This window comes from Mesoplodon bidens (assembly GCF_964165515.1).
Source record: "Mesoplodon bidens genome assembly, chromosome: 4".
In the NCBI taxonomy this organism is placed as follows: domain Eukaryota; kingdom Metazoa; phylum Chordata; class Mammalia; order Artiodactyla; family Ziphiidae; genus Mesoplodon; species Mesoplodon bidens.
The window spans coordinates 85,342,307-85,366,568 of record NC_138160.1 but is presented as its reverse complement, the minus strand read 5'-3'; the positions used below and the strand labels follow the sequence as shown (position 1 = coordinate 85,366,568).

Sequence of the window (24,262 nt, the reverse complement as noted above, 5' to 3'; positions counted from 1 at the left end):
ATAAATATACTTAAAAACCTGAAGGTGACAAGGGAACTAACTCATGCTGAAAACTAGGAAATAAAGGAGAAAAATCACACATTTATCTTACTCTTCCTATAAAAACTGTACAAATACTTTAAAATGTAAAGTTCTTTATTATAAAAGAATTTCTGTTAGTAAAGGTAGAATTAATGATCAAATAAGAATATTGCCATTTTGCACCTCCTAATGAAATCACGGACATAGCAGTCATCAATGGTTGTTAAAACTATTAGCTAAAAAGGCGAAGGGGAATTTATGCTGTTTATCATAAACTTTATCTGGTTGACAACATCTGAACCCAATAACCAACCATAACATGACAGAAAGATAACCAGATAGCGTATGTCTCTTAAAGTAATGCAATAGGAAGTAACACCTATGAAGTCTTTTCAGGGGAAAAAACAAAAAACCCTCAATTTGAATAATGCTGGAGATTTAACTACGAGTTTTAAAAAAGACAGGAGAAAGGACATCATAGGTATCCATACAATTTGCAAAATTCAGAATGCGCGAAATTCTACAGCATCATTATTTTTTAACAAATAGATTGCAATAAAAAAATTAAACGGGAACCTATAGATTGAAATACATCAAAAGTAATGTGGAGACTTTGTTTAGGTCTTGATTTCAGTAAATCAATTGTAAAATATGGAATAAAATTTAAGACAATTAAATTTGACATTGAATGTATCTTTTATGATATTACAGTACTGTTAAAATTTTAAGTGTACTAATCATATTGCAGTTATGTTCTTTTTAAAAGCCCTTTTATATTTTAGATATATATTCATAATTCCAGAAAGCTTAATCTTTATATACTTTATATACTTATCAATAAAATAATATCTGGAATTTACTTCAAAAGAATCCAAAGGGCTGGAAAGAGGGCTATATATTAATCATTGTTTAGCTGATTTATTTATATAGGTGCGTTCGTTAACCAACTTATTTAAGATATGTTTGAATACAGAGATTGGGTATTCCAAGTGAGTTAACTGAAAAGTATTTCTGACCTCCTGCCTCATCACTGAAATCATTAAAGACTGAACACAACTACTCACAGAAAGAAACATAGAACAAAGTTAGAAAAAAGTAGTTATGGAAGTACAATGTCGGCGGGCATGTAAAAACTTCACTGAGAAAAGAAAGAACTTCCAGTGCCTAAAATCGGGGTACGAAGCAATGGTCAACCTTGAGACTCCTTAACTGTTAGTGAATGCCAAGGGGGCAATTTAATAAAGAAAAAATACCTGATCTGGGAGTTAAGACGACTAACAACGCCGAGCTTTGTAATTTCGAACTCACTTAACTTGTGTAGGTTTTGGAGTACGAAAACACGGGAAATTAAATTAAAAATAACAGTAACAATAATAATTGCGTTGTGTGTACATATGTGCTTCTATTTAAACTTCACAACAACCCAAGGAGGTGTTGTGGGCGATTGACATAAACTTTTTAGAGGACTACTTAATGAGGTAAGCATCAACACATGGTCCCATTTCTCATATGAGGTGATTGAGGTTCGAGGCCAATAACCTGTTTAAGGTCATATACTGGAACGACTTGGTCCAAACAATATTCCCGGTTTATCTAACAAGAAAGAATGCTTTGAACACTCCAACGCACTGAACTGTATCCGAGGGAAGCTTGTGGGGGCTAGATGTGAAATTCTGGAGAACTTAAAACCGTTTCCACAGACCTACAATTTTTCATCGCTCTACACATCTCGGTCTCACCGGGAAAAAAACAAAACCAAACCAAACGCCTTTCACTCACCATTAGGAAGCCGGTCCTCTCGGCTGGGACCTCCTGCCCCAGCTCCCCAAAGCCTCTCTCCGCCAAGCCCCGAGCCTTCTCGAATCTCTCAGTCCGTGACTTTCAAACTACATCACCCATAAAGCCGTGCGAGGACACCGGCCCTTCGCCGGAAGTTTGAGAGGCTCCATCCGGCGCCGGGAAGAGCGAGCGTGGGGATTTCCTGGTTCTTCGACTACCACCTGCTTTCTTCTATTCTGGTCACCTGTGGGTTAGTAGCAGCAGCGGCGAGTTAGTCGGCCCAGTGCCGCTTCTGGAGCTGGTAACCAGTTCTTTCTGCTCTCGGGTCTCCGCGCTGTCGGGCCCTGCCCTGCTGGGTGGTGTGGCGCAGCCTTGCGCTTGGACTTGCAGCCCGGGCGCCGGGGACGGGGCTGGGGACTCAGCCGATCCAGCGCAGTCTTTGAGGTGGGGAAAAAGAAGTGCTGCTTCATGTGTGCTTTCACGTTTTTAAATAAAAGTAATCTCACAGTACTGACAAGGGAATAAACTCTCAAGGTATTTGACTGTTTGGAGACATTGGAGAGACTGTGCAATGGGTGGCGCTTGGTCGGTTAGATGGCCCTCTTGAACGCCCAAGAAATAATGGTCGGTGACTTAAGTGACAAAGCTGTATTTGAGGTCTGCCCTGTCTCTTGAGCCATGTGACCTTGGACCAGTCAGGGGCACCGGGGTACACATCCGTAAAAGTGGATGTTGGTTTGGCTAAATCTAAGACTCTTTAAACTCAAGATTCTTTAAAATGACTTCTCAGGATAGTCCGTGTTCTTGGACAGCAAGGGCAGCATTTAGCCAACTGAATCACCTCATCCTGCCTTCAAATCCTTACCTTCAGGAGAACCTGACAATGAGAAATGAAAAAGTAAATCAAACAGTAGAGGTGGACTTTAGACTTTGTGTGCTCTTCTGGAATGAGTAATGGTTCTATTTCTAGATGGCTTTTCTGCTGAGAAAGCTAAGGGAGAAAGTGTGCATTTTCCACTTCTTTTCACCTGAGAATACTGTATGCATAAGCACTGCGCTGGGGGTAGTGAATGGAACTATATTTTTGGAGGCCAGTTTCGCAGTCAACCTGCAGTGAGTGGGCTGTGGAGAAGGTAAGGAAGTGACCATGACTTAAATATTGCCTGAAGTAAACCTAACTGAAGAACCTGTATGATATGATTTTAAGGAAAAGGCAACTTTAAAGGGAGACCATTCATGAGTCAGTATACAGCAGTGCAAAATAAAGTCCTGAAAAGTTGTAGCTTTTGTTATTCATAATATTTTTAAAGCATTTAGGAATCTTAATATGAAGAGAATGGTGAAGTAAATTCTAGAGTAAATCAAAAGAAATAAAAAATTGTTTTCTAATCTAGAAGTCACTCCCCTACTTTAAGTTGTATACAGAATTTCAATATTTTGTTTCTATTCCTATGAGTAGTTTTGACCTATTTATAGGTAGCAGAAAGATATAAACAGGTAAGGTGAACAGTCACAAAGCCCACTTTTTTCTTTTTATTTTTTCTTTTTATATTGTCACGCTATTCCTACTACATGACTGATCAACAAAATTGCAGTGTCAGAACCCTAGAGACAACTGCTGTCAAAAATTATGGATTATAACCTTTCTTTCTCTTTAGCCTCAATACCTTATGCTCAGAATGGTAGAAACCTAGTTAGAATCCCAAATCTTTTCTTAATAGAATTTCATAGAAAAAAAATCATACCTTAAAAAAAGTACTTTGAGAAGTTTATAGACAACTGAAATATGAACCATTTCCACCCACACACACAAAAAAGCTCAGTTTGTGCCCTACCACATTCAGTCCACAATTAGGCAACATTTATTAAAAGGTATGGAACAATTATTTTCTTTCTTACTGAAATAACAGAGTAACAAAGCAGACAAAGTTAATGGTTTTAAAAGCTTCTGTGATTCAAGGATAGACAAAGTGACCAATAGAACAGTGTCCAATAATAGGTCCAAAATATATGGTCGTCTCATTTGTGAAAAGGATAATACTGCAATGTAATGGGACAAATATAGTGAATTCAAGAATGATGCTGAGTCAAATGGATTATCTAGTGGGATAAAATGTATTGTGACCCCTACCTCACACCATGAGCAAAAATCATTCCCTGATGGATTAGCAGAATTAACTATGCGAGGTAAAGCAATAAATTTTTTTCATGTGAAACGTAGCTTTTTGAATAGGATCATTATTTCCCTGAGAGGACAGATCTGTTTCTAGTACCACAGATTCTAAGAATACTACTTGGCATCTGCTGAAAACATCTGTCTTTATTTCTGTCTGCTTGCTTTAACCCCCCTTATGCCCTGATCCATATTGAAGTCCCTCTGGTTTGCCTGAAATACACTTGCCTCTTTGTAATGTGTTACCTTATTCCCCCTCCCAATGATGTCACCCCCTTCAACTGTATTCCACCAGAGTTCTTTATACATTATTTTATACATCCCCCATGTTGAATTATATTTAAAATTCTCAACTGATAACAGTTTTGAAATGTATGCTGTGATGACAGTTGACTACTAGTTACCTTTTTAAGAGTATATTGTTTTAGAAACCATAACTAATATTCTAATTATATCAGCACCCTGATAATGTTCAATCATTGATAGAAGAAAGCAATTGCAAATGAGTTTTTTTTCCTATTTTCCTATTTTAAGGAAGAAATGTCTTCTGTAAAAAGAAGTCCAAACCAAGAAATTATATCCCAATTTCACTATTCAGCTGCAGAAGGAGATATTGCCAGGTTAACAGTAATGCTCAGTCATTCTCCATCTCTTCTCAATGAAACTTCTGAAAATGGCTGGACTGCTTTAATGTATGCTGCAAGGAATGGGCACCCAGATGTTGTCCAGTTTCTACTTGAGAAAGGGTAAACATTTTAGGCTGTACCACCTGAAGGAGTGTCTGGTTTAATTTCTGGATTACGTATTTTCTTTTAAATTTTTCTTATAGCCATATTTATAACATTGGGCTTGTAAATAACTCATTGAACAGTCTTGTTATATAATAGCATAATTTCTAATTAAAAATTTTTAACTTTTTTTAATTGGGAAATTAACCCTTCATACTTAACAGCAAAGAAATTGAGTTAAATTAATTTTTTTCTCCCAAATAAAATGTGTAAATCTACCCACTATGACTACAGAAAACTCCTTGTAAAAATTTAATATCTTATTATAGCACATAAAACGAATGCTTTTTTATTTTATAAATAATCTTCCAGAAATTTTAAATATCTGCTCTCTCTAACTTTTAATCATTTATGATTATTTCTTTTACCTTTCCATTAGTATATTATGTACTAAAACAAAAAGAAATATATGCAATTATTAAATAGAGGGGCTATCACATACATCTGGAAATATAACTGTAATAAATACTGAAGAAAATGTTTCTTTACTATTTTATTTTTTGCTTCCATCCATAGGTGCAACAGATCCATTATCAATAAATCAAGGCAGACTGCACTGGATATTGCTAAATTTTGGGGTTATAAGCATATAGCTAACTTACTAGCTAATGCTAAAGGTGGGAAGAAGCCTTGGTTCCTAACCAGTGAAATGGAAGAATGTGAAAATTATTTTAGCAAGACACTACTGGACCGGAAAAGTGAAAAAAGAAATAATTCTGACTGGCTGTTAGCAAAAGAAAGCCATCCAGCCACAGTTTATATCCTTTTCTCAGATTTAAATCCCTTGGTTACTCTAGGTGGCAATAAAGAAAGTTTCCAACAGCCGGAAGTCAGGCTTTGTCAGCTGAACTACACAGATATAAAGGATTATTTGGCTCAGCCTGAGAAGATCACCTTGATTTTCCTTGGAGTAGAACTTGAAATGAAAAAAGAGTTATTTAATTATGCTGGGGAAGTCTCACAAGAAAAAGATGGGTTGGTTGCCTGGTTTGCTTTAGGTATAGATCCTGTTGCTGCTGAAGAATTTAAGCAAAGACATGAAAATTGCTATTTTCTTCATCCTCCAATGCCAGCTCTTCTGCAATTGAAAGAAAAAGAAGCTGGTAAGAAGTGAACACTGTTTACTTGTATTGGTAATAATCTGATTTTTGGTACTGGATTGAAATTGCATGTATCCACAATTTCTAGGAAGCACACTCTTTCCAGGAAGCAATGAACTTAGGCTGTCTTCATTAGAAACTTCCTAAAGTTCTCACCCTAGAGGACTACTCTCCTGGGTGGTTACAGCAGTTTTAATCAGCCAGGATTAGTTTCCCCAGAATTAACCCTAATGCATACTAGTTTCACTTGATTTTTTAGTGAATGATTATTGAGTGCCTGCTGTACACTGAGCATAATGGCAAAGACCTTGACTGTTTTGCTTTGCTGTCTGTTGCTTGCTATGCCAGTTCATGTGGGGTCATATATATCATGGTAAGAATGAGGGATTTTATTCTAAATTCCATTTAAATGTTATAACCTGGCCTAGGTTTTTTTTAAAAAAAAAAAAAAACCTCACTCTGGCTGCTTTGTAGATCATGAACTGTAGATAATTAAGTGTGGAAGTCAGGAGTCCTATTAAGAGGGGCCTGGAGATTACAGTAGCCCAGGTAAGAGATTTCAGTGGCTTGAATTAGTGGAGTAGAGAGAAAGGGAGAGTTTGCGATATTCAGGAGGTAGAACTGATAGGGCTTGAACAGTAGGTTGAGACTTATAAGTGAGAAAGAGATGCTGGTAACCTAGACTGCGTCTGAGTTGTTAAGATGATAATAGGGGAGATGGAGGAAAAGTGGTATATTCAAGATACATTTTGGAGAGCAAATCAGCGATACTTGCTAATGGAGTGGGTATGGGGTATATAATAATGAAAGAAAAGATCAAGAATGACTGCTAAGTGTGAGACTTTAGTAATTTGGTAGATAGTAATACTCTTTCTTGATAATATAGAATGATGGGTAGAGCAAGGGAAGCAGGACAGACTTGAAGTAAATCAAGATTTTCACTTTGGGCATGTTAACTTTCAGAGAAGGGAAATAGAATCTGGAACTAAGGAGAGGAACTGGAATATACCTGTATGGCAGTCATCAACACAAAGGTGGTATTTAAATCCCAGGAAATTTCTGAGATTACTTAGAGAGTTGAGAGCAAGCAAAAAAAAGAACCTGAATCCCCCTAAATTTAGAGGTCAGATAGGAGAGGAGCCATCAAAGATGATGTTGACAGTGCGGCCGTAAGGTAAGAAGAAAACAGGAGAATGTGCTCATGGAAACCAAGAGAGCAAAGTATTTCTTGGCATTAGTAGTCAAATATATTGAATGCTGCTGAGAATTTGATTAAGATGACAAAGATTTTTTTTAAAGAATCTTTGGTTTGATAATATGAAGCTGTTGATGAATTTGATGAGAGGAGTGTCAGTGGAATAGAAGGTATATTACAGTAGACTGAAGAGTTAATGAGAGGTAAGGAAGGGGTCACTTCTCAGTGTCCACATTCTCTTAGGTGATCTGGTAGGCTCTTCCAGAGACTTCTTAGCACTCATCCCAAAACCTGGGGTGGTATGTTTTATTCCCCACATCTGTGGAAAAAATACAACACTTTTAAAAAGAAAATATCCTTTCTTTGAAGCTGTATATATAATTTTAAGATCAAAAGGATCTTTAAAAAAAAGCTAGTAAGGAAACTGTGGCTGTTTTACTCAGCTGCTGTGTAACCTTACATAGATACTTAACCTCTGTCTGCCTCAGTTTCCTCCTCCCAAAAATGAGGATAATAATAGTACCTACATTATAGTGTTGCTCTAAACATTAAATAAGATAATGTACGTAAAGATCTTTGCCAGGTGCTTGACACATAGTAAGTACTCAATAAATGTTAGCTTTTTGTATTGTGATGATACTGAAATAATGGCGATACCTTGAGGTAAATTACATAATACACAGTAACAGAGCAGGCAGATATTTAATGTTGCCTATGGTTCACTGAATTTCAGTGTTATATTTGTTTTTATTTATGGTTTATTAGTTGCATTTTTCCTAGTTTAAAATGCTGTTATTACTGTTTCTGATTATTTTGTTTATTCCAAAATCCTTAGACTGAATAATCTATTTTAGGAGAGAGAGGTTTTGTCAGGCATTTGAAATGTAGCATTTCTACGCTTATGGCCCCAATTCTAGTATTTTTGGTCAGGCCATATTAATTCTTTTTTGAAGTATCAGGGTAAAGGCTGTAGCCAAAGTGTACATATTCTAAGATTTATTCTATTAGGCATTTTTGTCATAAACAAAGTTAATCACAAAAGTTGTAAACACAATATTTTTTTAAATTATTCTATGTAGTTTCTAGTTGTAAACAGAATATGTTCCACAGTGACACAGACCAGTATTGTCTTAGTCCCAAGGAAAGTAGAGATGGGTTCCTACAGTTTCCTAGTAATATTGTGTTTATGGCCCAAATCTAAGTTAAGAACTGTCTTTGTAGTGTATTTTTATAAAAGTCACTATTGTAAAGTCACTATTTATAAAGTCACTATACGCTAGAGTCATGCATATCCAAAACTTACAAATCACCTATAGTAAATGCCGAAACTAATACAGTGTATACAGATGTTAGTACCTCTATCTTTTTTTATATATAAATTTATTTATTTTATTTACTTATTTTTGGCTGCATTGGGTCTTTGTTGCAGCACGCGGACTTTCTCTAGTTGCGGCAGGCAGGGGCTACTCTTCATTGCGGTGCACGTGATTCTTATTGCAGTGGCTTTTCTTGTTGGAGAGCATGGGCTCTAGGTGCACGAGTCGCAGTAGTTGTGGCACGCGGGCTCAGTAATTGTGGCTTGCGGGCTCTAGAGCGCAGGCTCAGTGGTTGTGGTGCACAGGCTTAGTTTCTCTGCAACATGTGGGATCTTCCTGGACCAGGGCTCGAACCCATGTCCCCTGCATTGGCAGGTGGATTCTTAACAACTGAGCCACCAGGGAAGTCCCAGTATATCTATCTGATATGAGAGTTATATGAGAGACAATATTTTATTAGTCCAAATTAAAGGTAAATCTAATTTTCATTTGTCATTTGTAGAATTAAATCTTTTAAAGAAAGATACAGATCATAAAAATAGGAATAATAGAACCCTTGATCGCACAGCTATTCAGAAAATATAGTGTACACCTTTATTATGACCTAAGAACATTTTACTTCTGTATTAATTTGTTTACAATTTGTCACAGAAGTAAAACTTCTCTTGCTTCTCTCGTAGGGGTTGTAGCTCAAGCAAGATCTGTCCTCGCCTGGCACAGTCGATATAAGTTCTGCCCAACCTGTGGAAGTGCAACTAAAATTGAAGAAGGTGGCTATAAAAGAGTATGCTTAAAAGAAGACTGTCCTAGCCTCCATGGTGTTCACAATACATCATACCCAAGAGTTGGTAAGCCTTTTCTTTTACAGTGAAACCTCAGCCATCTGGAAATCTTAGGTAATAAGGCATTCTGGAAAGACAAGATTTTGAGTTGCTGAGGGACTTACCTTTTTATTGAAAGCTCTTTCATATATCTTTATGTTTAATTTAACTATTAAGACTATAATTATTAAAGTATTACATACTTTGATGACGTATACTACCCTTCTTAACCCTGGGTTAATCAGCATGAATTTGATGTGTTGAGATACATGATGATTTCAAAGTACCTGCTTGTGGCATCACCAAAGCAGTAGAGCCTGGAGCTAGCTTCTCATTACTGCTGGTGTCTGCCTGTACTTTCTCTCCTCCTAATTGGTGCTTTGAGTTGGCTGTGGAATTAGAAATCTGATAACCCAGCCCTTTAAAGTTGTATGAAAAAAGGATAGACTCAGCAACACCTGAGGAGGTCTCCTGGGAGTAAAGTGCATGGCTTAGTGACATATGTGTTTGCTGCTCAGGAGCCTTTTACATTTGATTGCCGGTTCTCAGTTGTGATCTAGTGAGGTGAATTTACTGAATTAGTGACTTCTGGAGAGATGAACTATTATTTAAAGTAATTTTTTTAATGGATTAAACTCAATCATAGAACCACATTAGCTTTTAAAAACATTTTGTTAAGGACTGCGATGGAAGGAATAGGGAAATTCACTACATTTGCTATGGTAAAATTTGAATTTTCTCCGTGCCAGGTATTACCTACTCAAACTTCTTTCTAATTAAAAAATAAAAATAAGCCTAGCATACCATAAATACACAATGAATGTTGCTATTAAGATGAGAAAGAAGACAAAAATGATCTTTCTTTAGCTTACTGACAATATTCTATGCAATTTTCCTGAAATACTCTGTCTCCCGACAGAAGGAAAGTCTCTTGTAACTAGACAAAAGTCTTGTTCTTACAGGAGATAATTGTTTTTAATATCCTACTAGACAGTGACTTTACACAATGAGTCTAAATTATTTTTTCCTGTCATTCATACATCTGATTTTTTTTTTTTAAACAGATCCAGTAGTAATCATGCAAGTTATTCATCCAGATGGGACCAAATGTCTTTTAGGCAGGCAGAAAAGATTTCCTCCAGGCATGTTTACCTGCCTTGCTGGATTTATTGAACCTGGTAAGCCTTTTCTTAATAATTTTTATAGTAATTTTCATTTAACTTATAATTTCTAAATAAAAAGTTTGGACAGCATTTGAGAAATAATCTCTGATAAATTATCATGTTATAAGACTGGGATATTTTAATTGTTCTGTGTATTTTAGATGATATATTTTTTATTTTTACCAGTGGAATAGTTTTGTGTTTTAAAAATTCATTATTTGCTCTTTCATATATCTTTCATATATTGCCCTTACCCACGGTATCTTCATGATTTACACCTCACTTCCTTCTGTACTAGGCTCAACTGTCACCGTTTCAGAGAGGCCTTCCCTGATAGCCCTAAATACATTAGTTAGCCCTATACCCTGCATTTACAATCCCCGTCATCCAGTCTGATTTTTCCCTACAGCACTGATCAGCACCTAACGTGATATATATGTATGTATTTATCTATTTAGCTACCTATTTATTTATTATTTGCTAGTACCAGAATGTAAGTTCCATAAAGGCAAGGACTTTGTTTTATTTATTGCTCTATCCTAAACCTTTAGAGCATATGCCTGATATGTTGTAGGAGTTCAGTAAATATTTGCGGAATAAATGAATTAATATATCTAATTAACACGTTTAATCTCAACTTCCAATATTAATCTACATTGACAGATAATAATAGTACTAAACATATGTAGTGCCACACTTTCCCGAAGGCTTTCTTTGTATTAAATCATGTGATCCTCATACAAGCTTATAAAGCAGTTTTACAGATGGCACCCTAAGGTACAGGGGCTGAATAACTTGCCCAAGATCAAACAGCTAGTAAGTGATAGGGCAGGGATCCAAACCTGGGCAGTTTGGCTCTGAGTCCATGCTGTTAATTTCTATGCTGCCTCTTAGTAGCTCTAGGTCATTTTTTAAAAACTGCTGTATAGCCTTCCATTTATGAATATTCTGCAATTCATTTATCCAATTCGGCTGTTGGACATTTAGTTTATTTCAAAGCTTTTACTATTACAAACAACACTGCAGTGAATATTCTTGAACTACTCCTTGTACACATTTGCAAGGAGTGGTACAAGCCTCCATAGGGTGTATATCTGAGAGTAGAATTGCTAGCTCATAGAGTATGAGCATCTTAATCTTTTCTACATATTGCCAAGTTGTTTTCTGAAGTGTCCTACCAATTTACACTCCCTCTGGAAGTACATGAAATGTCTGTTATTCCTCATCTTCACCAAGTTAGGAATATCAAGATTTTAATTTGCCATTCTGATAGTTAAGAAATGGTTATGTCATTGTCATTTTTATTTTTATTTCCCTGCTGATGGAGCATCTTTTTCAGATATGTCTTAGGCATCCAGTTTCTTTTTCCCTGAATTTTACATTTTTATATTCTTTGCCTATTTTTGTTTTGATTGTTGATCTTTTTTTCTTATTGATTTTAGGGGTTTTTAAATATGTATTGTATGCTAATCTTTATTTAGTTTGGTCTTACAAATATCTTATGCTAGTCTATGAATTATCTTTTCACTAATTTTATGAATATAAATTAATTTTAATATAGGAAATTTACCAATCTATTTGAAATAGAAAGCTGTATTTAAATAGCAAACTATTTCTAAACTTTCAGATAAATTTAACTTAGAAACTATTCCCTTTATTCTAATTCTCAGTTTCAACAAATCAGAAATATAAATTACATTTATAGGCATTACTTTATTATAGCTGGGTCAACAATTATATAGAGAAAAATAATCATTTGGTAAGAGAAAAATAATGAGTTTCATTGTATGCTGTTTTTAAAATTTTAGTTTTTAACTCTTTGGAAAAGAGTTATCTGCAATAATTGTTTGACAACATAAAAAAATGTTTCAAGATTTTAGTGAGGAAAAGGTTAGCTACATAAACAAGATAATATATAAAGTGTTTGCATAGTGTTTAGCCAACAGTAAGTAGGTACTGGATAGTCGTAGATGTTATAATTTTTAAAATATAACAAATTTAGACCTTTAAGAAATGAAAAGTTTCTTGGCATTTGGATTCTGGAGGTAGTCATATACTTTAAGAAATAATGTTTCTTGGGCTTCCCTGGTGGCGCAGTGGTGGAGAGTCCGCCTGCCGGTGCAGGGGACACGGGTTTGTTCCCCGGTCCAGGAAGATCCCACATGCCGTGGAGGGGCTGGGCCCGCGAGCCATGTCCGCTGAGCCTGCGCGTCTGGAGCTTGTGCTGCACAACGGGAGAGGCCACAACAGTGAGAGGCCCACGTACCGCAAAAAAAAAAAAAAAAAAAAAAGAAATAGTGTTTCTTGAATTCCAATCTCGTTTTAGGCTTCTGCTTTCTGATTCTTTGAATTGGGTTTCTGTCCAAAGTGTTTTCCAAATGTTTGAACCATTTGGAGCACAAAATGTCCAGGGTATGTTCATCAGCTACTTGTTCTTTTGCCCCATTTGATTAGGGGAGACAATAGAAGATGCTGTTCGGAGAGAAGTAGAAGAAGAAAGTGGAGTCAAAGTTGGCCATGTTCAGTATGTCTCTTGTCAACCATGGCCTATGCCCTCCTCCTTAATGATTGGTTGCTTAGCTGTGGCAGTGTCTACAGAAATTAAAGTTGACAAGAATGAAATAGAGGATGCCCGCTGGTTCACTAGAGAACAGGTGAAGTTCAATTTAATTTCCTTCTTCTATTGATTCTCTGACTCTATTGGTTTGGGCATGTAGCAAGGTTACATGTTTTCAACAAGTTGAATGAATGGCTATGGCCCCCTCATCATTCATGGATTACAATGTAATTGATGTGTCCACTGTTAACTCCTTCTGTGAGATTCTTCTAGTAATGATGATTCTATGCCGTTTTCTCATTTCAAATGCCGTTCCTTGAGATTAATGATACCTTTCAGTGGCCTTAAAATGGGTGAACATTATTTCAGAGATGAGAAGCAGGAATATTATTATTATTAGACATATTTTAGTTTGTAGCATTAAAGCAAGTGACTCAAAAAATATCAGTAAAAATGCATATAAGTTTTGAAAAGTTCTTGTTCATTTTAAATGTACTTGACAAGACTGACGAAACTGTATAACAGATACACTCACAGAACTTTTTAAAACTCATCCTTAAGTAATATAATGAAAGATAAATTACTTGTCTGTGTTTTGTATAACCCAATGTCTTTGTATAGAAAACAGATGGATACTCTACAGTAGTGAAAACCTGAAATCCTTAGTGACTTCGCTTACACAAAATTAATTTTATTTTATGCTCAACCTCAAAAAAAGTAGAAATTAGATTTTTTTTCCTGAATTTTATAAAAGGATAAAAGAGAATTTTTTCCAAAAGTTGATTTTCACTTTGAAAATAAATGTGTAGCATATACTTTGCTTTTTCATAACCTTATTTTCATCAGGAAAAATGTCTTTCTGGAATATTTTAAAAATTGAATCACTGACTCAATGAAGCAACTAAAAATAGTGTACTAAATTTTGCATGTTGAATATGGATGTTATTACTTTCTCCTGTTGTTATTCACTGTAAAAGTCATTACATTTTAGTTGAATTGTATAAGCATAGAAATAGTATTTAAGTATGACAGACAGTTTTAAAATCCTAATACATTTTATTGTGGTGTATTTTAGGTTGTGGATGTTGTGACCAAAGGGAAGCAGCAGGCATTCTTTGTGCCACCAAGCCGAGCTATTGCACATCAACTAATCAAACACTGGATTGGAATGAACCCCAATCTCTAAATCAAAAAACTAAACTTTGACTATGTCTAATTGATTTATTTTTTTTAAGTCAAAATTAAATTTTATTTCACACTGATAGAAACCATGAAAAAGATTTACATTTTCCCACATTACAGCACAACATTTCAATGGAATATTTCTTGCCATAAATTAGATCTTGCTGATGTGTGTGAAACAATAGTTTATATTCTTCAAGATAAAAGCAAAATGACTTAGTAAAATGATTGTTTAAAAACTGTAAATCCAGACATAAACATATGGCTTCATTATTAACATCCTATACTGTCCATACGAAATCGTTTCCATCATCAAGTAGCACCCATTTATAAAGCATTCCTAACGGTATTCTAGTCAGTTGGGATACAGCAGAAAAATTAACAACAGTTCAGAAATATCAAGCGTACATTTTTGCTACATATTAACCTGGGTGGTAACTACACCATAAAAATCTATTTAAAATCAAATAATTGCTACTTTTATGTTTGCACAAAAACTAACTTAAAAAGATCCTCTCTGACTACAGTGAAAATTTCAAATAAGTCCATTGGCAGATAAAAGTAAAGCAGATTCTTTGAATGGAATTGTTCATTTCCTACAGCAGATGGTTTCAAACCTATGTGCAAAATAAGTAAACGAAAACTGTGCTATGAGGAGAATCATCTTAGAGCAAATCATCTTAGAAATGACAGTTTGCAAGATCAGTCTTAAATATTTCAAAACATACTAGAATATGACCTAATTATTCTTCCAGAAAATTACAGAAAAATACAACCACAGAATTATTCTCGTTACCTGGACTGAAGATTCTAGTAATTCTGCAGGCCTAAACTGCAGACAAAGGCCCAGTTTAAGAGGTAGTGCAGAAACTTTGAAGGGATGTCTGGTTTCTTTCTACAAGTATAAATACATTTTCAATGCCATCATGTCTGTGATTCAGAATGTCAAATTACAGCATGTATTGACAGCAGATGTTTATGGCAAGTAGGCAATATTTGGTCTGTTTTGAAGGATAAAAAAGAAGAAAGAACGTATTTCATTTCTAGAGAGGAAAAAGAATATTAAATAGAAATTATATTCAGGAAAGAAAAACCTGGTCCCCAAAATAAAAGGGCCATTAATTGAAGACAGCTATATTACTCTTTACTGACACTTAGAAGCATTATCCCTATAATTAGGAATAATGTAATAACACATTCTTACTATGTATTATAATCATTAAGCACATATGAACACATATAAAAATGCAGATACTGCATGGTGACTCATTTGGGAATAAGTCCAGAGTCTAAGTCACAGCATGCATAAACTCTTAACTGCTCATTTATACCTGAACAAGTTTTCATTAAGCATACTAATAATTTTCAAGTGATGTAAGAAAAAATCTGGTTGCAGTATTTTATTTTTTTGCTGAATTACATTTGGGAGAAAGAAGCTAGCTTCTTCACCTATTTTAATACTAGTATATTCTGGATCATATTATACATAGAAACTTAACAGATCATAAATTTTCCACGAGATTCATTTAGTCTGTGTCATTGGTGTGTATTTGCAAAACATTTTAACACTGCGAACATCAGAGTTTTCAAGATCGGGCACAGGAAAAAGCTTATACTCTACGATGATGATGCTGGTGTGCACTTCTCCACAAGGCCTCTTAGTGACGTCAATTAATGGAAGGTAGGAGTTTATCAATGAACTGCTTGATATCCATCGTTTCCTGTTGACATGAACTGTGCATCATGCCTCCAGAGGTTTTGATGGTTACATTGGTTGGATTTACCAAGGTTTTCAGCCTTTCAGCAGTGGAGAACCAAACACTAGGGGAACTAAAGGATCCAAATCTCCATGGCACTGAAGAATAGAGATGTCTCTATTCACGCCACTGATAGGACCCTGTGGAAAGGAAGCTCGCGGCGGAAGCCAGCAGCTGAGAGCGGTGACGCTGCCCAGCTTCTGTGTGGTCAGTGCCATGTACAGAGATAAAGCTGCTCCTTGAGAAAATCCTCCCAAAATAATTCTGTTAGAAGGAATGCCATTCTTCACCTCTTGTTCTATCAAAGATTTTACACTTTCTGCTGCTTAATTCCAGTTTCATCTTCCTGTGAATCTGGTGAAAGCCCAATAAATGTCAAACCAAGTAGGCATGGCCACGTTCATATTTAATGTTACAGACATAACCGGTCCTGTGTCTCTCAACCCATGAAGGAAAATCACCGCAGCGGTGGCCTTCCGGAAGGCGGGCACGATGGCGGGCAGCGGGGCAGACGTGTTATTGCAGCACAGACACCTACTCGACCCACCGCGCGTCCGAAGCGAAAGGCGGTGCGAGCGCCGCGTCCCGCCCGCGCACAGGCGCGCGCTCAGGCGCGTGCGCGCCCACGCGGCGCCGCACCGACCTCCGACCCCGCCCTAATTGATTTCTAATCCCATTTGTTCCTCAAGTGAGATTAGAAATGTTTAATGCGCTTTAGAACGTCACAACACAAATATCATACTGGGTTTTCGAAATATTTTCGAAATGTACCTTCCATCTTAACGATAAAATTCATATTTTTAAAAATTATAACATTGCCTCAGATGTTGTTAAATCTGAGTCAGCCTTCTCTGAACTTTCTGTGTGGGGTGGGGGGAGAGTTGTGCTCCACAGTTTTATCTCACAAAACCGCATTTCTAATAAGAGAAGTCATGTTGTAAAGAAGTATATGCTGAAAATGTAAATAAACCTAAATTTCATCACCTCTTGTAAGCATTAGACCATTCACTATAGGTTTTTGAGAAATATTTTTAATGAATTTTGAGCTTGATTTTTAATACTTTCGTTATCATGAAGGTCCTTTTGGTTGTCAGTAGCTGATTTTTGCTCATCTTCCCATTGTAGTCCACTTTTTCTCCTGGTTCCATTGTTCTAACAGTGGCACTGTTACAGTGTTACTACTAGTCTGTTTTGATCAGTGTTAAGAATTTTCTATTTTAACAACTCTATTAGTGAGCACTATACCACGCCCTCAGGGAAAGAGAACTTAAGTGAGAGAATACCATTGTGTCTGGGACCCCCTTCTTAAACATAAAATTAATTAACATATCTATTTGCTAGCTCTACTCAAAGTTGTTCTTAAGACAAATCAGGAGTCTCTGCTTTTTCAGTGAAATTAAACATATCTGCAAGGAATTCTTTTCAAGGTCGAATATTAAATAAAATCCCAGATAGATTTACATATTTAATAAAAACACTGGCTTATGTCATTTTGTGATAAGGGAATGTATCTTCATTAGGGGAAAATTATATAATCATTACTAATAACATTTATTAAACTCAAATACAACATCTTGGTTTTGGCCTTATTTCAACACATTCTAAGAAACGTTTATTTAATAAGCATATCTTAGAACTGGATCAGTAAGATTTTAGAGAAAGTGAACTGTAGCATTTCACAATTTTGCAACATAAAACTGTCATATTTTATAAGGATGTTTTGAAATTGTTTTAAAAGGTACTTTATAAATGTATAAATTTATATAATTTGGCTCTTTACTATTCTATGTTGGAACTGGAAAAGAACTTAAAGACAATATTTGTAGCTCACTGCCTTTTTTTATAGATAAGGAAAAGGAAATCCTGAAAGGTGAATTTAATTAATTTATCCTTTAAAGGTGAATCGATTAATTAATTAATTGGTGAAAGTCACACAATTACAACCACTTACAATTATTAATACAATTAATTATAATTAACTTAATTACAACAGTCTGTACTGTATAACCCAGGGCAGGATTCTCCCTCTAATAAGAAGTAAAAACTATTACTCAAAGTATATGTGGGGTGATAAGAAGAATAAATTTAATTTACCAAATCCTGTTAATTAAAATTTAGGTACTAAAATTCATTTAAATAATACCTTTCTTAAACAAAACTTTATTTTACTAATGAACAATGATTTTCTTAGTAATTTATGAAAATATTGATATCAGGACTTTAGACAAAATTAAGACTTACATAAGACATTTAGGTACATAATAAAATTTGCAGAGTAACTAAGCCTGTGCGCCACAACTACTGAGCCTGCACTCTAGAGCCCGCGAGCCACAACTATTGAGCCCACATGCCACAACTACTGAAGCCCACGTGCCTAGAGCCCATGCTCTGCAACAAGAGGAGCCACCACAATGAGAAGCCTGTGCAGCGCAACGAAGAGTAGCTCCCGCTCGCCGCAACTAGAGAAAGCCCATGCACAACAATGAAGACCCAACGCAGCCAAAAATTAAAAAAAAAAAAAAAAAAAAGAAGATCTGAAGGGACAAAAGGCCTTAAGGAGGAAAACAGAAAGGCTTCTGGGAGAAACTGACTGAAGTTCAGATCGTTAGGTATGTAAACCAGAAAAACACATATCAGACAGTAAATAGGATAGTTGCAAATAGAAGAATTTTTGGCATTCCAATTTAGATCTAGAATTTCGCCATATTCATCTTTTGGTTGTATTATTTAAATATCTTCTGAGTGCACTTTTGAGACTAAAGTATTGAAACGCCAGAAAATATTTAGCATGAAGAATATAAAGCCTTAGTTTTAATTCAGGAAGCATTATCCCAGATATAGGTAATCCAAAAGTTCCTTACACTGAAATTAATACACATTTCTTGGATATATGGAACCATTAACGGAAAGGAAATAGTCTAATGCCCTTCAAAGGTTTCTGAACTACAACTGGTGGTTATACTGAACGGGGTCTGATCTTTTATAGCTCAAAGACAGCCTGTGATAGGAACAATCTTAGACATATGGTATATTAACATGTGATAGCTAAATTTCTTTGCACCTGAATTTTCTATGTAATTTGTACTATGACACAAGGACCTACTGCATAGCACAGGGAACTCTGCTCAATATCATGTAACAACCTAAATGGGAAAAGAATTTGAAAAATAGATACATGTATATGTATAACTGAATCACTTTGCTGTACACCTGAAACTATACAACATTGTTAACCAACTATACTCCTATATAAAAAAAAGTTTAAAACATAAAGTAACTATGCAACAGTTAAAAAAAATTTTTGAACTACATAAGTATACAGAAAATGATGTGCCTTGATTATTACAAAGTATAATGACTCAAGGTTCAGTTTTACACCAAATGTACTTTTAATACTTACAGATTCTAAGATTACATCATAAAATTCCAGGTTTTCATAGTGTTAGGATAGCCAAGTAAAACATAAAGTATCAACAGAAAGTGATTATAAATTTAGTTTTGGATATTTAATCCTGTACTCAGGGAAAATCAGCATCTAAGTAAATTATTGTTTTAATAATTATTAAACTGCTAACCTCTGAGAGGTGGATAACCACTTGCAGATAGAAGGAATAGCCAAGAAATGTTAGAGGTTCAAGTGCAATGACTGTATTCTAGTGAAAATGAAGGTAACAATACATTAAAATATTTATTTATTTTCTGCTTTGTGTGTTATGTGTAACCATATGTTTAATATGTTTTGATAAATGTTTTCTGAAAAATGGAAAAAGCCAAATTTCAGTCATCCTCCTGTTTAGAATTAAAGATGTGTAAACAAAAAATACAAAAAACCTATTTAAAAGTTGCCATATTTGGAAGCCTTAAATTTTTTATTTAAATCTGTTTAATCTTTCTAATCTTATAGTTTGGGGTCACATATATTTGTGTACATACATACACACACATATGTTTTATACAAATACACACACAGACTTAATATATACACAAACATGTATAATATAGTTCAATAAGTTTTTATCTTCAGATTTAAAGTTATATATCTAGCCTAACATCTATTTTTATTACTTGTCTAATATTACCAGTCTTTGCATTTTTAATTTTTCATTTTGTTGGAAAAATGATTAAGTAACTTTTTCATAGATAAGGTTAGGGACATAGATGAAGACAGAAAAGAATGGAGCAACAGAGGGTGAGACCATGAGATAGAAGGAGAAAAGATAAGTTTGTTAATAAACCAAATAAACTTGATTAAATCTCATAAACAACAGTAGACATCTAGTCCTAGAACTGTGTTACTAATGTGAATATAGCAAAATACTAGGTGAGACTGTTCTATAAAACAAATCTATTAATTATTTACAATAAAATGTCTACAATGCAAATTTTACTAGGGATGAGAACCAGTTACTAGGTTCTGAGTGTGTGTGTGTGTGTGTACATGCACGTGCAAGCTCGTGAACTGGGAGTGATGGGTGATGAGTAAAATTTATGTGCTGCACTTAAAAGGGCCAATTTTCTCTTAGCAGAAAAATGTCTAGGACAAAGTAATCCAAAGTGCAAAATTAGGAATGTCTGTCTACAAATGTAAAAGATCTGGGTCTTGGGGCAAACCAGAAGCACTTGCAAAGGGGTTAGAAAGGGAAGGCAGAAGATGTTGACTTCAGTGCAGATGAGAGGGGTGCTTGATAAGGGGGCCAAATGCTTGGGAGCTTTGACACCACAGGGACGGAGGAGAGGGACAGAGACCTGGTGTATTTTGAGGAGACAGGAATAATACTGTTGCCAAGAGCCTGCATCTTCAAAAAGAATCTCATCGGTCAGGAGAGAACTGGAAAGGACTTGCTCGTGAAAATAAACTTAGTACTGAAAATGATTTTTTTTCCTACACTATACCTTGTCCTTTTTCTTCCCAGGACACTTAGAATTCAAAACAGCTTCTGAAAGGGGGTGTGCAGTTTATTATTATATACAATAGATTTTTCAAATAATTCCATTTATTTGCCCAAAGTAGAAATGGTCAAAAGGAAAGTTATTTGAGTAATAAGATGGCATGAGAAAAATGGGTAGTCAGCAGCCTGAATTCTTTTATATGGGAAAATCTTTTCAACTGTAAAATAAACACTTGGTAATGTTGATTGGGCTAACAGGCAAATACTATTTTCACTGAAGGATATCCACATATAATTGTACTAATTGGTGGAAGTAGCACTTTTAACTTACCTTTATTCCTTCAAGGATACATTTCTTTTATTGCTAAGCAGACAGCATCATACACCGGACAACAGATATTTCTCCTTTTCACAATTCCCATTATAATGATGCTCTACAGAATAGTGGCGTGGCTTTGGAATTTTAAAACAGACCTTAAGTTTTTCCTAATGGATACATTTTCCTTCCTAACTAGAAGTCTGATAAGAGACAAACTGCAGTATAAAGAATGAAAAAATATCCTGGCTTTCCATTCCTGGGCTCATGGGAACTATACCAGACCAACTCCTTGTCTCACCCCTGATGGATTAAGAACATTCTTCTAACCACTTAACTTGCGAGGTAGTTTCATTTTTAGTAATGTGGAAGTTTCACCCAGCAGTAGAAATTGAAAATGGTACTCATATCTATTTTAGAACAAAGTGGACAAGTGATCTAGTCTGAAGTTTATTTTTGTTTACTTTTTATCCTGCCCATTTTACTCTAGCCCGAAATTGTACTCTGTTTGGAGGAGTGTGATGTTTTGAACACCTCAGTACAAGTACCTTATAAATATTTATTACTGCTTTCAGACAGCAGTGAGCTGAAGTCATCTCCATCAGTGGGGGTAAAAATGTTTTAAAATGCCATTTATCCAACAGCTTTGCTGCTAAGAGTTACTTTGCTTTTTTGCTGGGTTTACTTGTGTTTATGAAACAAGTTTGAATACTCTAGTGACAAATAGTTTGGAGGATTTGGAACTCCAAAGAAAAGATGCCCCAACAATGTGCGCAAATTCAAATCTCCGGGGCTGTGTTGGTGCTGACCATCATCTGCTCTGCACTGTCATAGTGAGGGCTTCAGTGGGAATCTAGCCATGAGCGGGAAGCCAGTAGGAACTCCGTGTGTTCTGGGCTGACAGGAGAAAATACAGACATATCTGTGTGAACCTCAAAGTTTTCATGGCCGTAGAGCTATCTAATAATGATTATTTTTGGAAAATACTCATATTATACAAATTACTAGGTTTCTCATACTGACATTTTTCTTTATTTCCCAGCCATTTTGCACATCTTCATGAGTAATAAGCATATTTTTTCATTCTATTATGATGATATATTTATCTTATAAATGCTTTGTTTTGTTTTACACCATGAAAAGGGCACATAATTCTCCTTGTTCAGTATATCTAACATCAATACTAATAAATTATAAATTCAATTTAAATTAAGTTTTCTGGACTTTGTAAAAGTTATTTTTTGCCTGTTCTTTCCAATGTATTTCTAATAACTATGGATCCCTATTTACAACAAGTTCCTAAGAAAACAACTCTAGTTAGCTTATTCTCGTAATACTAATAATGTTTACACAGGACTTTATATATAGAATATTACCAATTATTATTTCATTTTATCCTTAATCCTATGAAATGCATATTAATATCATTATCCTCATTTTACAGTTGGCTAAAAGGGATTAAATTTCTCAAAGTCGCATTGTGAATAATTAGAGGAGCCCAAGTAGAAGAGCCCAAGTTTGAATCCAAGTATTTCACTCCAAACCTTTCATTTTTCCACTTATCAGAGCTATCTTACAGAATTTTCTTAATAATGCTGCATTGACAAAAGCACATCTAGTCTTAATTTCCTCCTTCAATCCTTTAAAATTTGGTCAAATTCAGGTTGGGTCTTCTACTCTTGTTACTCTGCACATTTCTGCAGGATCTTCACTGCTTACTTGGTTCCCAAATTGTATCTCCAACTGCCTATCAGACATGCCTACTTGGATATCTCAGAGCCTTCCAAATATGACATGTATAAAATTATCTTTTCTTCCAAGCATATCCCTGCTTCTGTATCCCTATTTTAATAGTCTTGCAATTACTCAGCATGGAACTTTGGATATTGTTATCCTTAATTTGTCTAATTTATCTCTCACCCTACCCTACCCCACAGCCAAACAATCTCCAAACCGCATCCCTTTTTCTTCTCTTCCTACTTCAGATTTTATTCCCAATCTATTCTTCACACTACAGCCAAAGGAAATCTTAAGGGGCAATCTTTTCTAGGCTTTCCCTTACTTAAAATTCTTGAAAAAAGACTCCTCTTTGGACAAAGGATAAAGTCCTATTTTCTTAGCAGAGCAATTTACCTCTGCAGTTTCAACGCTCATCACTTCCCTTTCTTCTAGCCCCTTATGTACCATAATTGATGTTCTTGCAAAAAGGCACAAGACAAACCTTCTAAATTTTTATTATGCATTAATAACATTCATTAAGGATCACCTGAATAATTATGCAATATCATGTGCTACTAGTTTAAATAGAAATGTTTCATTTACTTAAAGATTCTAAACTATGTTTTCATTGATATATTCATAGGACTTCAAAAATTCTAAATCAGGGCCTGTATTATTTATCCCAGTTTTACAAAAGAATACAGTTTTACAAATCAGTCTAGGAGAAGTCAGGTGACTTCCCCAAGGTCAACATAGGATATGAAAATGGGACTCACATTTAAATCTTCTTAATCAAAGTCTACAACCTCTACCATACCATACACCATACTGCTTCTGCCCCTGAATCTACCATACAAAGATAAATGAATGACTTTATAATTAACCCCATCCATGTATAGAGCCCAACTAGAGCATTTAAGTTTTCATTTTTGTCTGGGTTTCTTCCACTTCATTTGCACCACGTGAACATGATAGCTGTGTTTCTTGTATGCCCCATTCAAGCACTTAAGCCACAAAAGCACACAGTGCAGCACTGTTCACTAAATGTGTATCTGAAAATAAGCAGACTGTCAGGAATGGTTAATACAGATAATAATAGAATGATTAAAGGATGGTAGCTCATTCCTGACACTGCATAAGATTAAGTATGCTAATCAGATTTTGGATTTAGAAAACCCGATAAATCCCAAGTAGAACAGGACAAGGTACTCAAACCTTTACTTCATTTGCTTGCCTTTCAAAATACATATTTGCATTTTATCCATGTCTTCTTTAGAGCTGAAGAACTTATGAAGGCTTTACCCAGGTGAGCTAATTATATGTTCCTTGTACTTTTTACTTTTCTTGCCATTTTGAACGAAGTATTCCCTATGTTAATTCTTGCTATACTAAATTAGTAGCTTAGCAAAGGGAAAATTATTTGAATGTTATATATGAAGATAATTTAACAACATATTTCTTTCGAGCCATAAAAAATCTAACAGCT

General features: G+C 35.2%; 1 protein-coding gene and 1 pseudogene across 5 annotated transcripts; one reads left to right on the top strand and one right to left on the bottom strand.

The window, feature by feature from the left end:
• The first annotated feature begins 1,960 nt into the window (after nt 1-1,960).
• On the top strand, nt 1,961-14,119 carry NUDT12 (nudix hydrolase 12). 4 transcript variants are annotated; one of them, XM_081230838.1, is made up of 7 exons: nt 1,961-2,050; nt 4,508-4,719; nt 5,278-5,864; nt 9,053-9,220; nt 10,258-10,371; nt 12,811-13,010; nt 13,989-14,119. In XM_081230838.1, the coding sequence occupies exons 2-7, from the start codon at nt 4,514-4,516 to the stop codon at nt 14,097-14,099; spliced, it is 1,386 nt and encodes a 461-aa protein (XP_081086964.1). In that variant the 5' UTR covers nt 1,961-2,050; nt 4,508-4,513; the 3' UTR covers nt 14,100-14,119. The 4 variants fall into 4 exon arrangements, with proteins under 4 accessions (XP_081086964.1, XP_081086966.1, XP_081086965.1 ...); XM_081230840.1 differs by having other exon boundaries at nt 1,961-2,101; XM_081230839.1 differs by lacking the exon at nt 1,961-2,050 and adding an exon at nt 2,059-2,244.
• A 92-nt stretch (nt 14,120-14,211) lies between these two features.
• LOC308615432 (acyl-protein thioesterase 1-like) lies at nt 14,212-16,837 on the bottom strand (annotated as a pseudogene). Its single transcript has one exon. The product of its transcript is annotated as an acyl-protein thioesterase 1-like (transcript).
• Between the last annotated feature and the right edge of the window lie 7,425 nt (nt 16,838-24,262).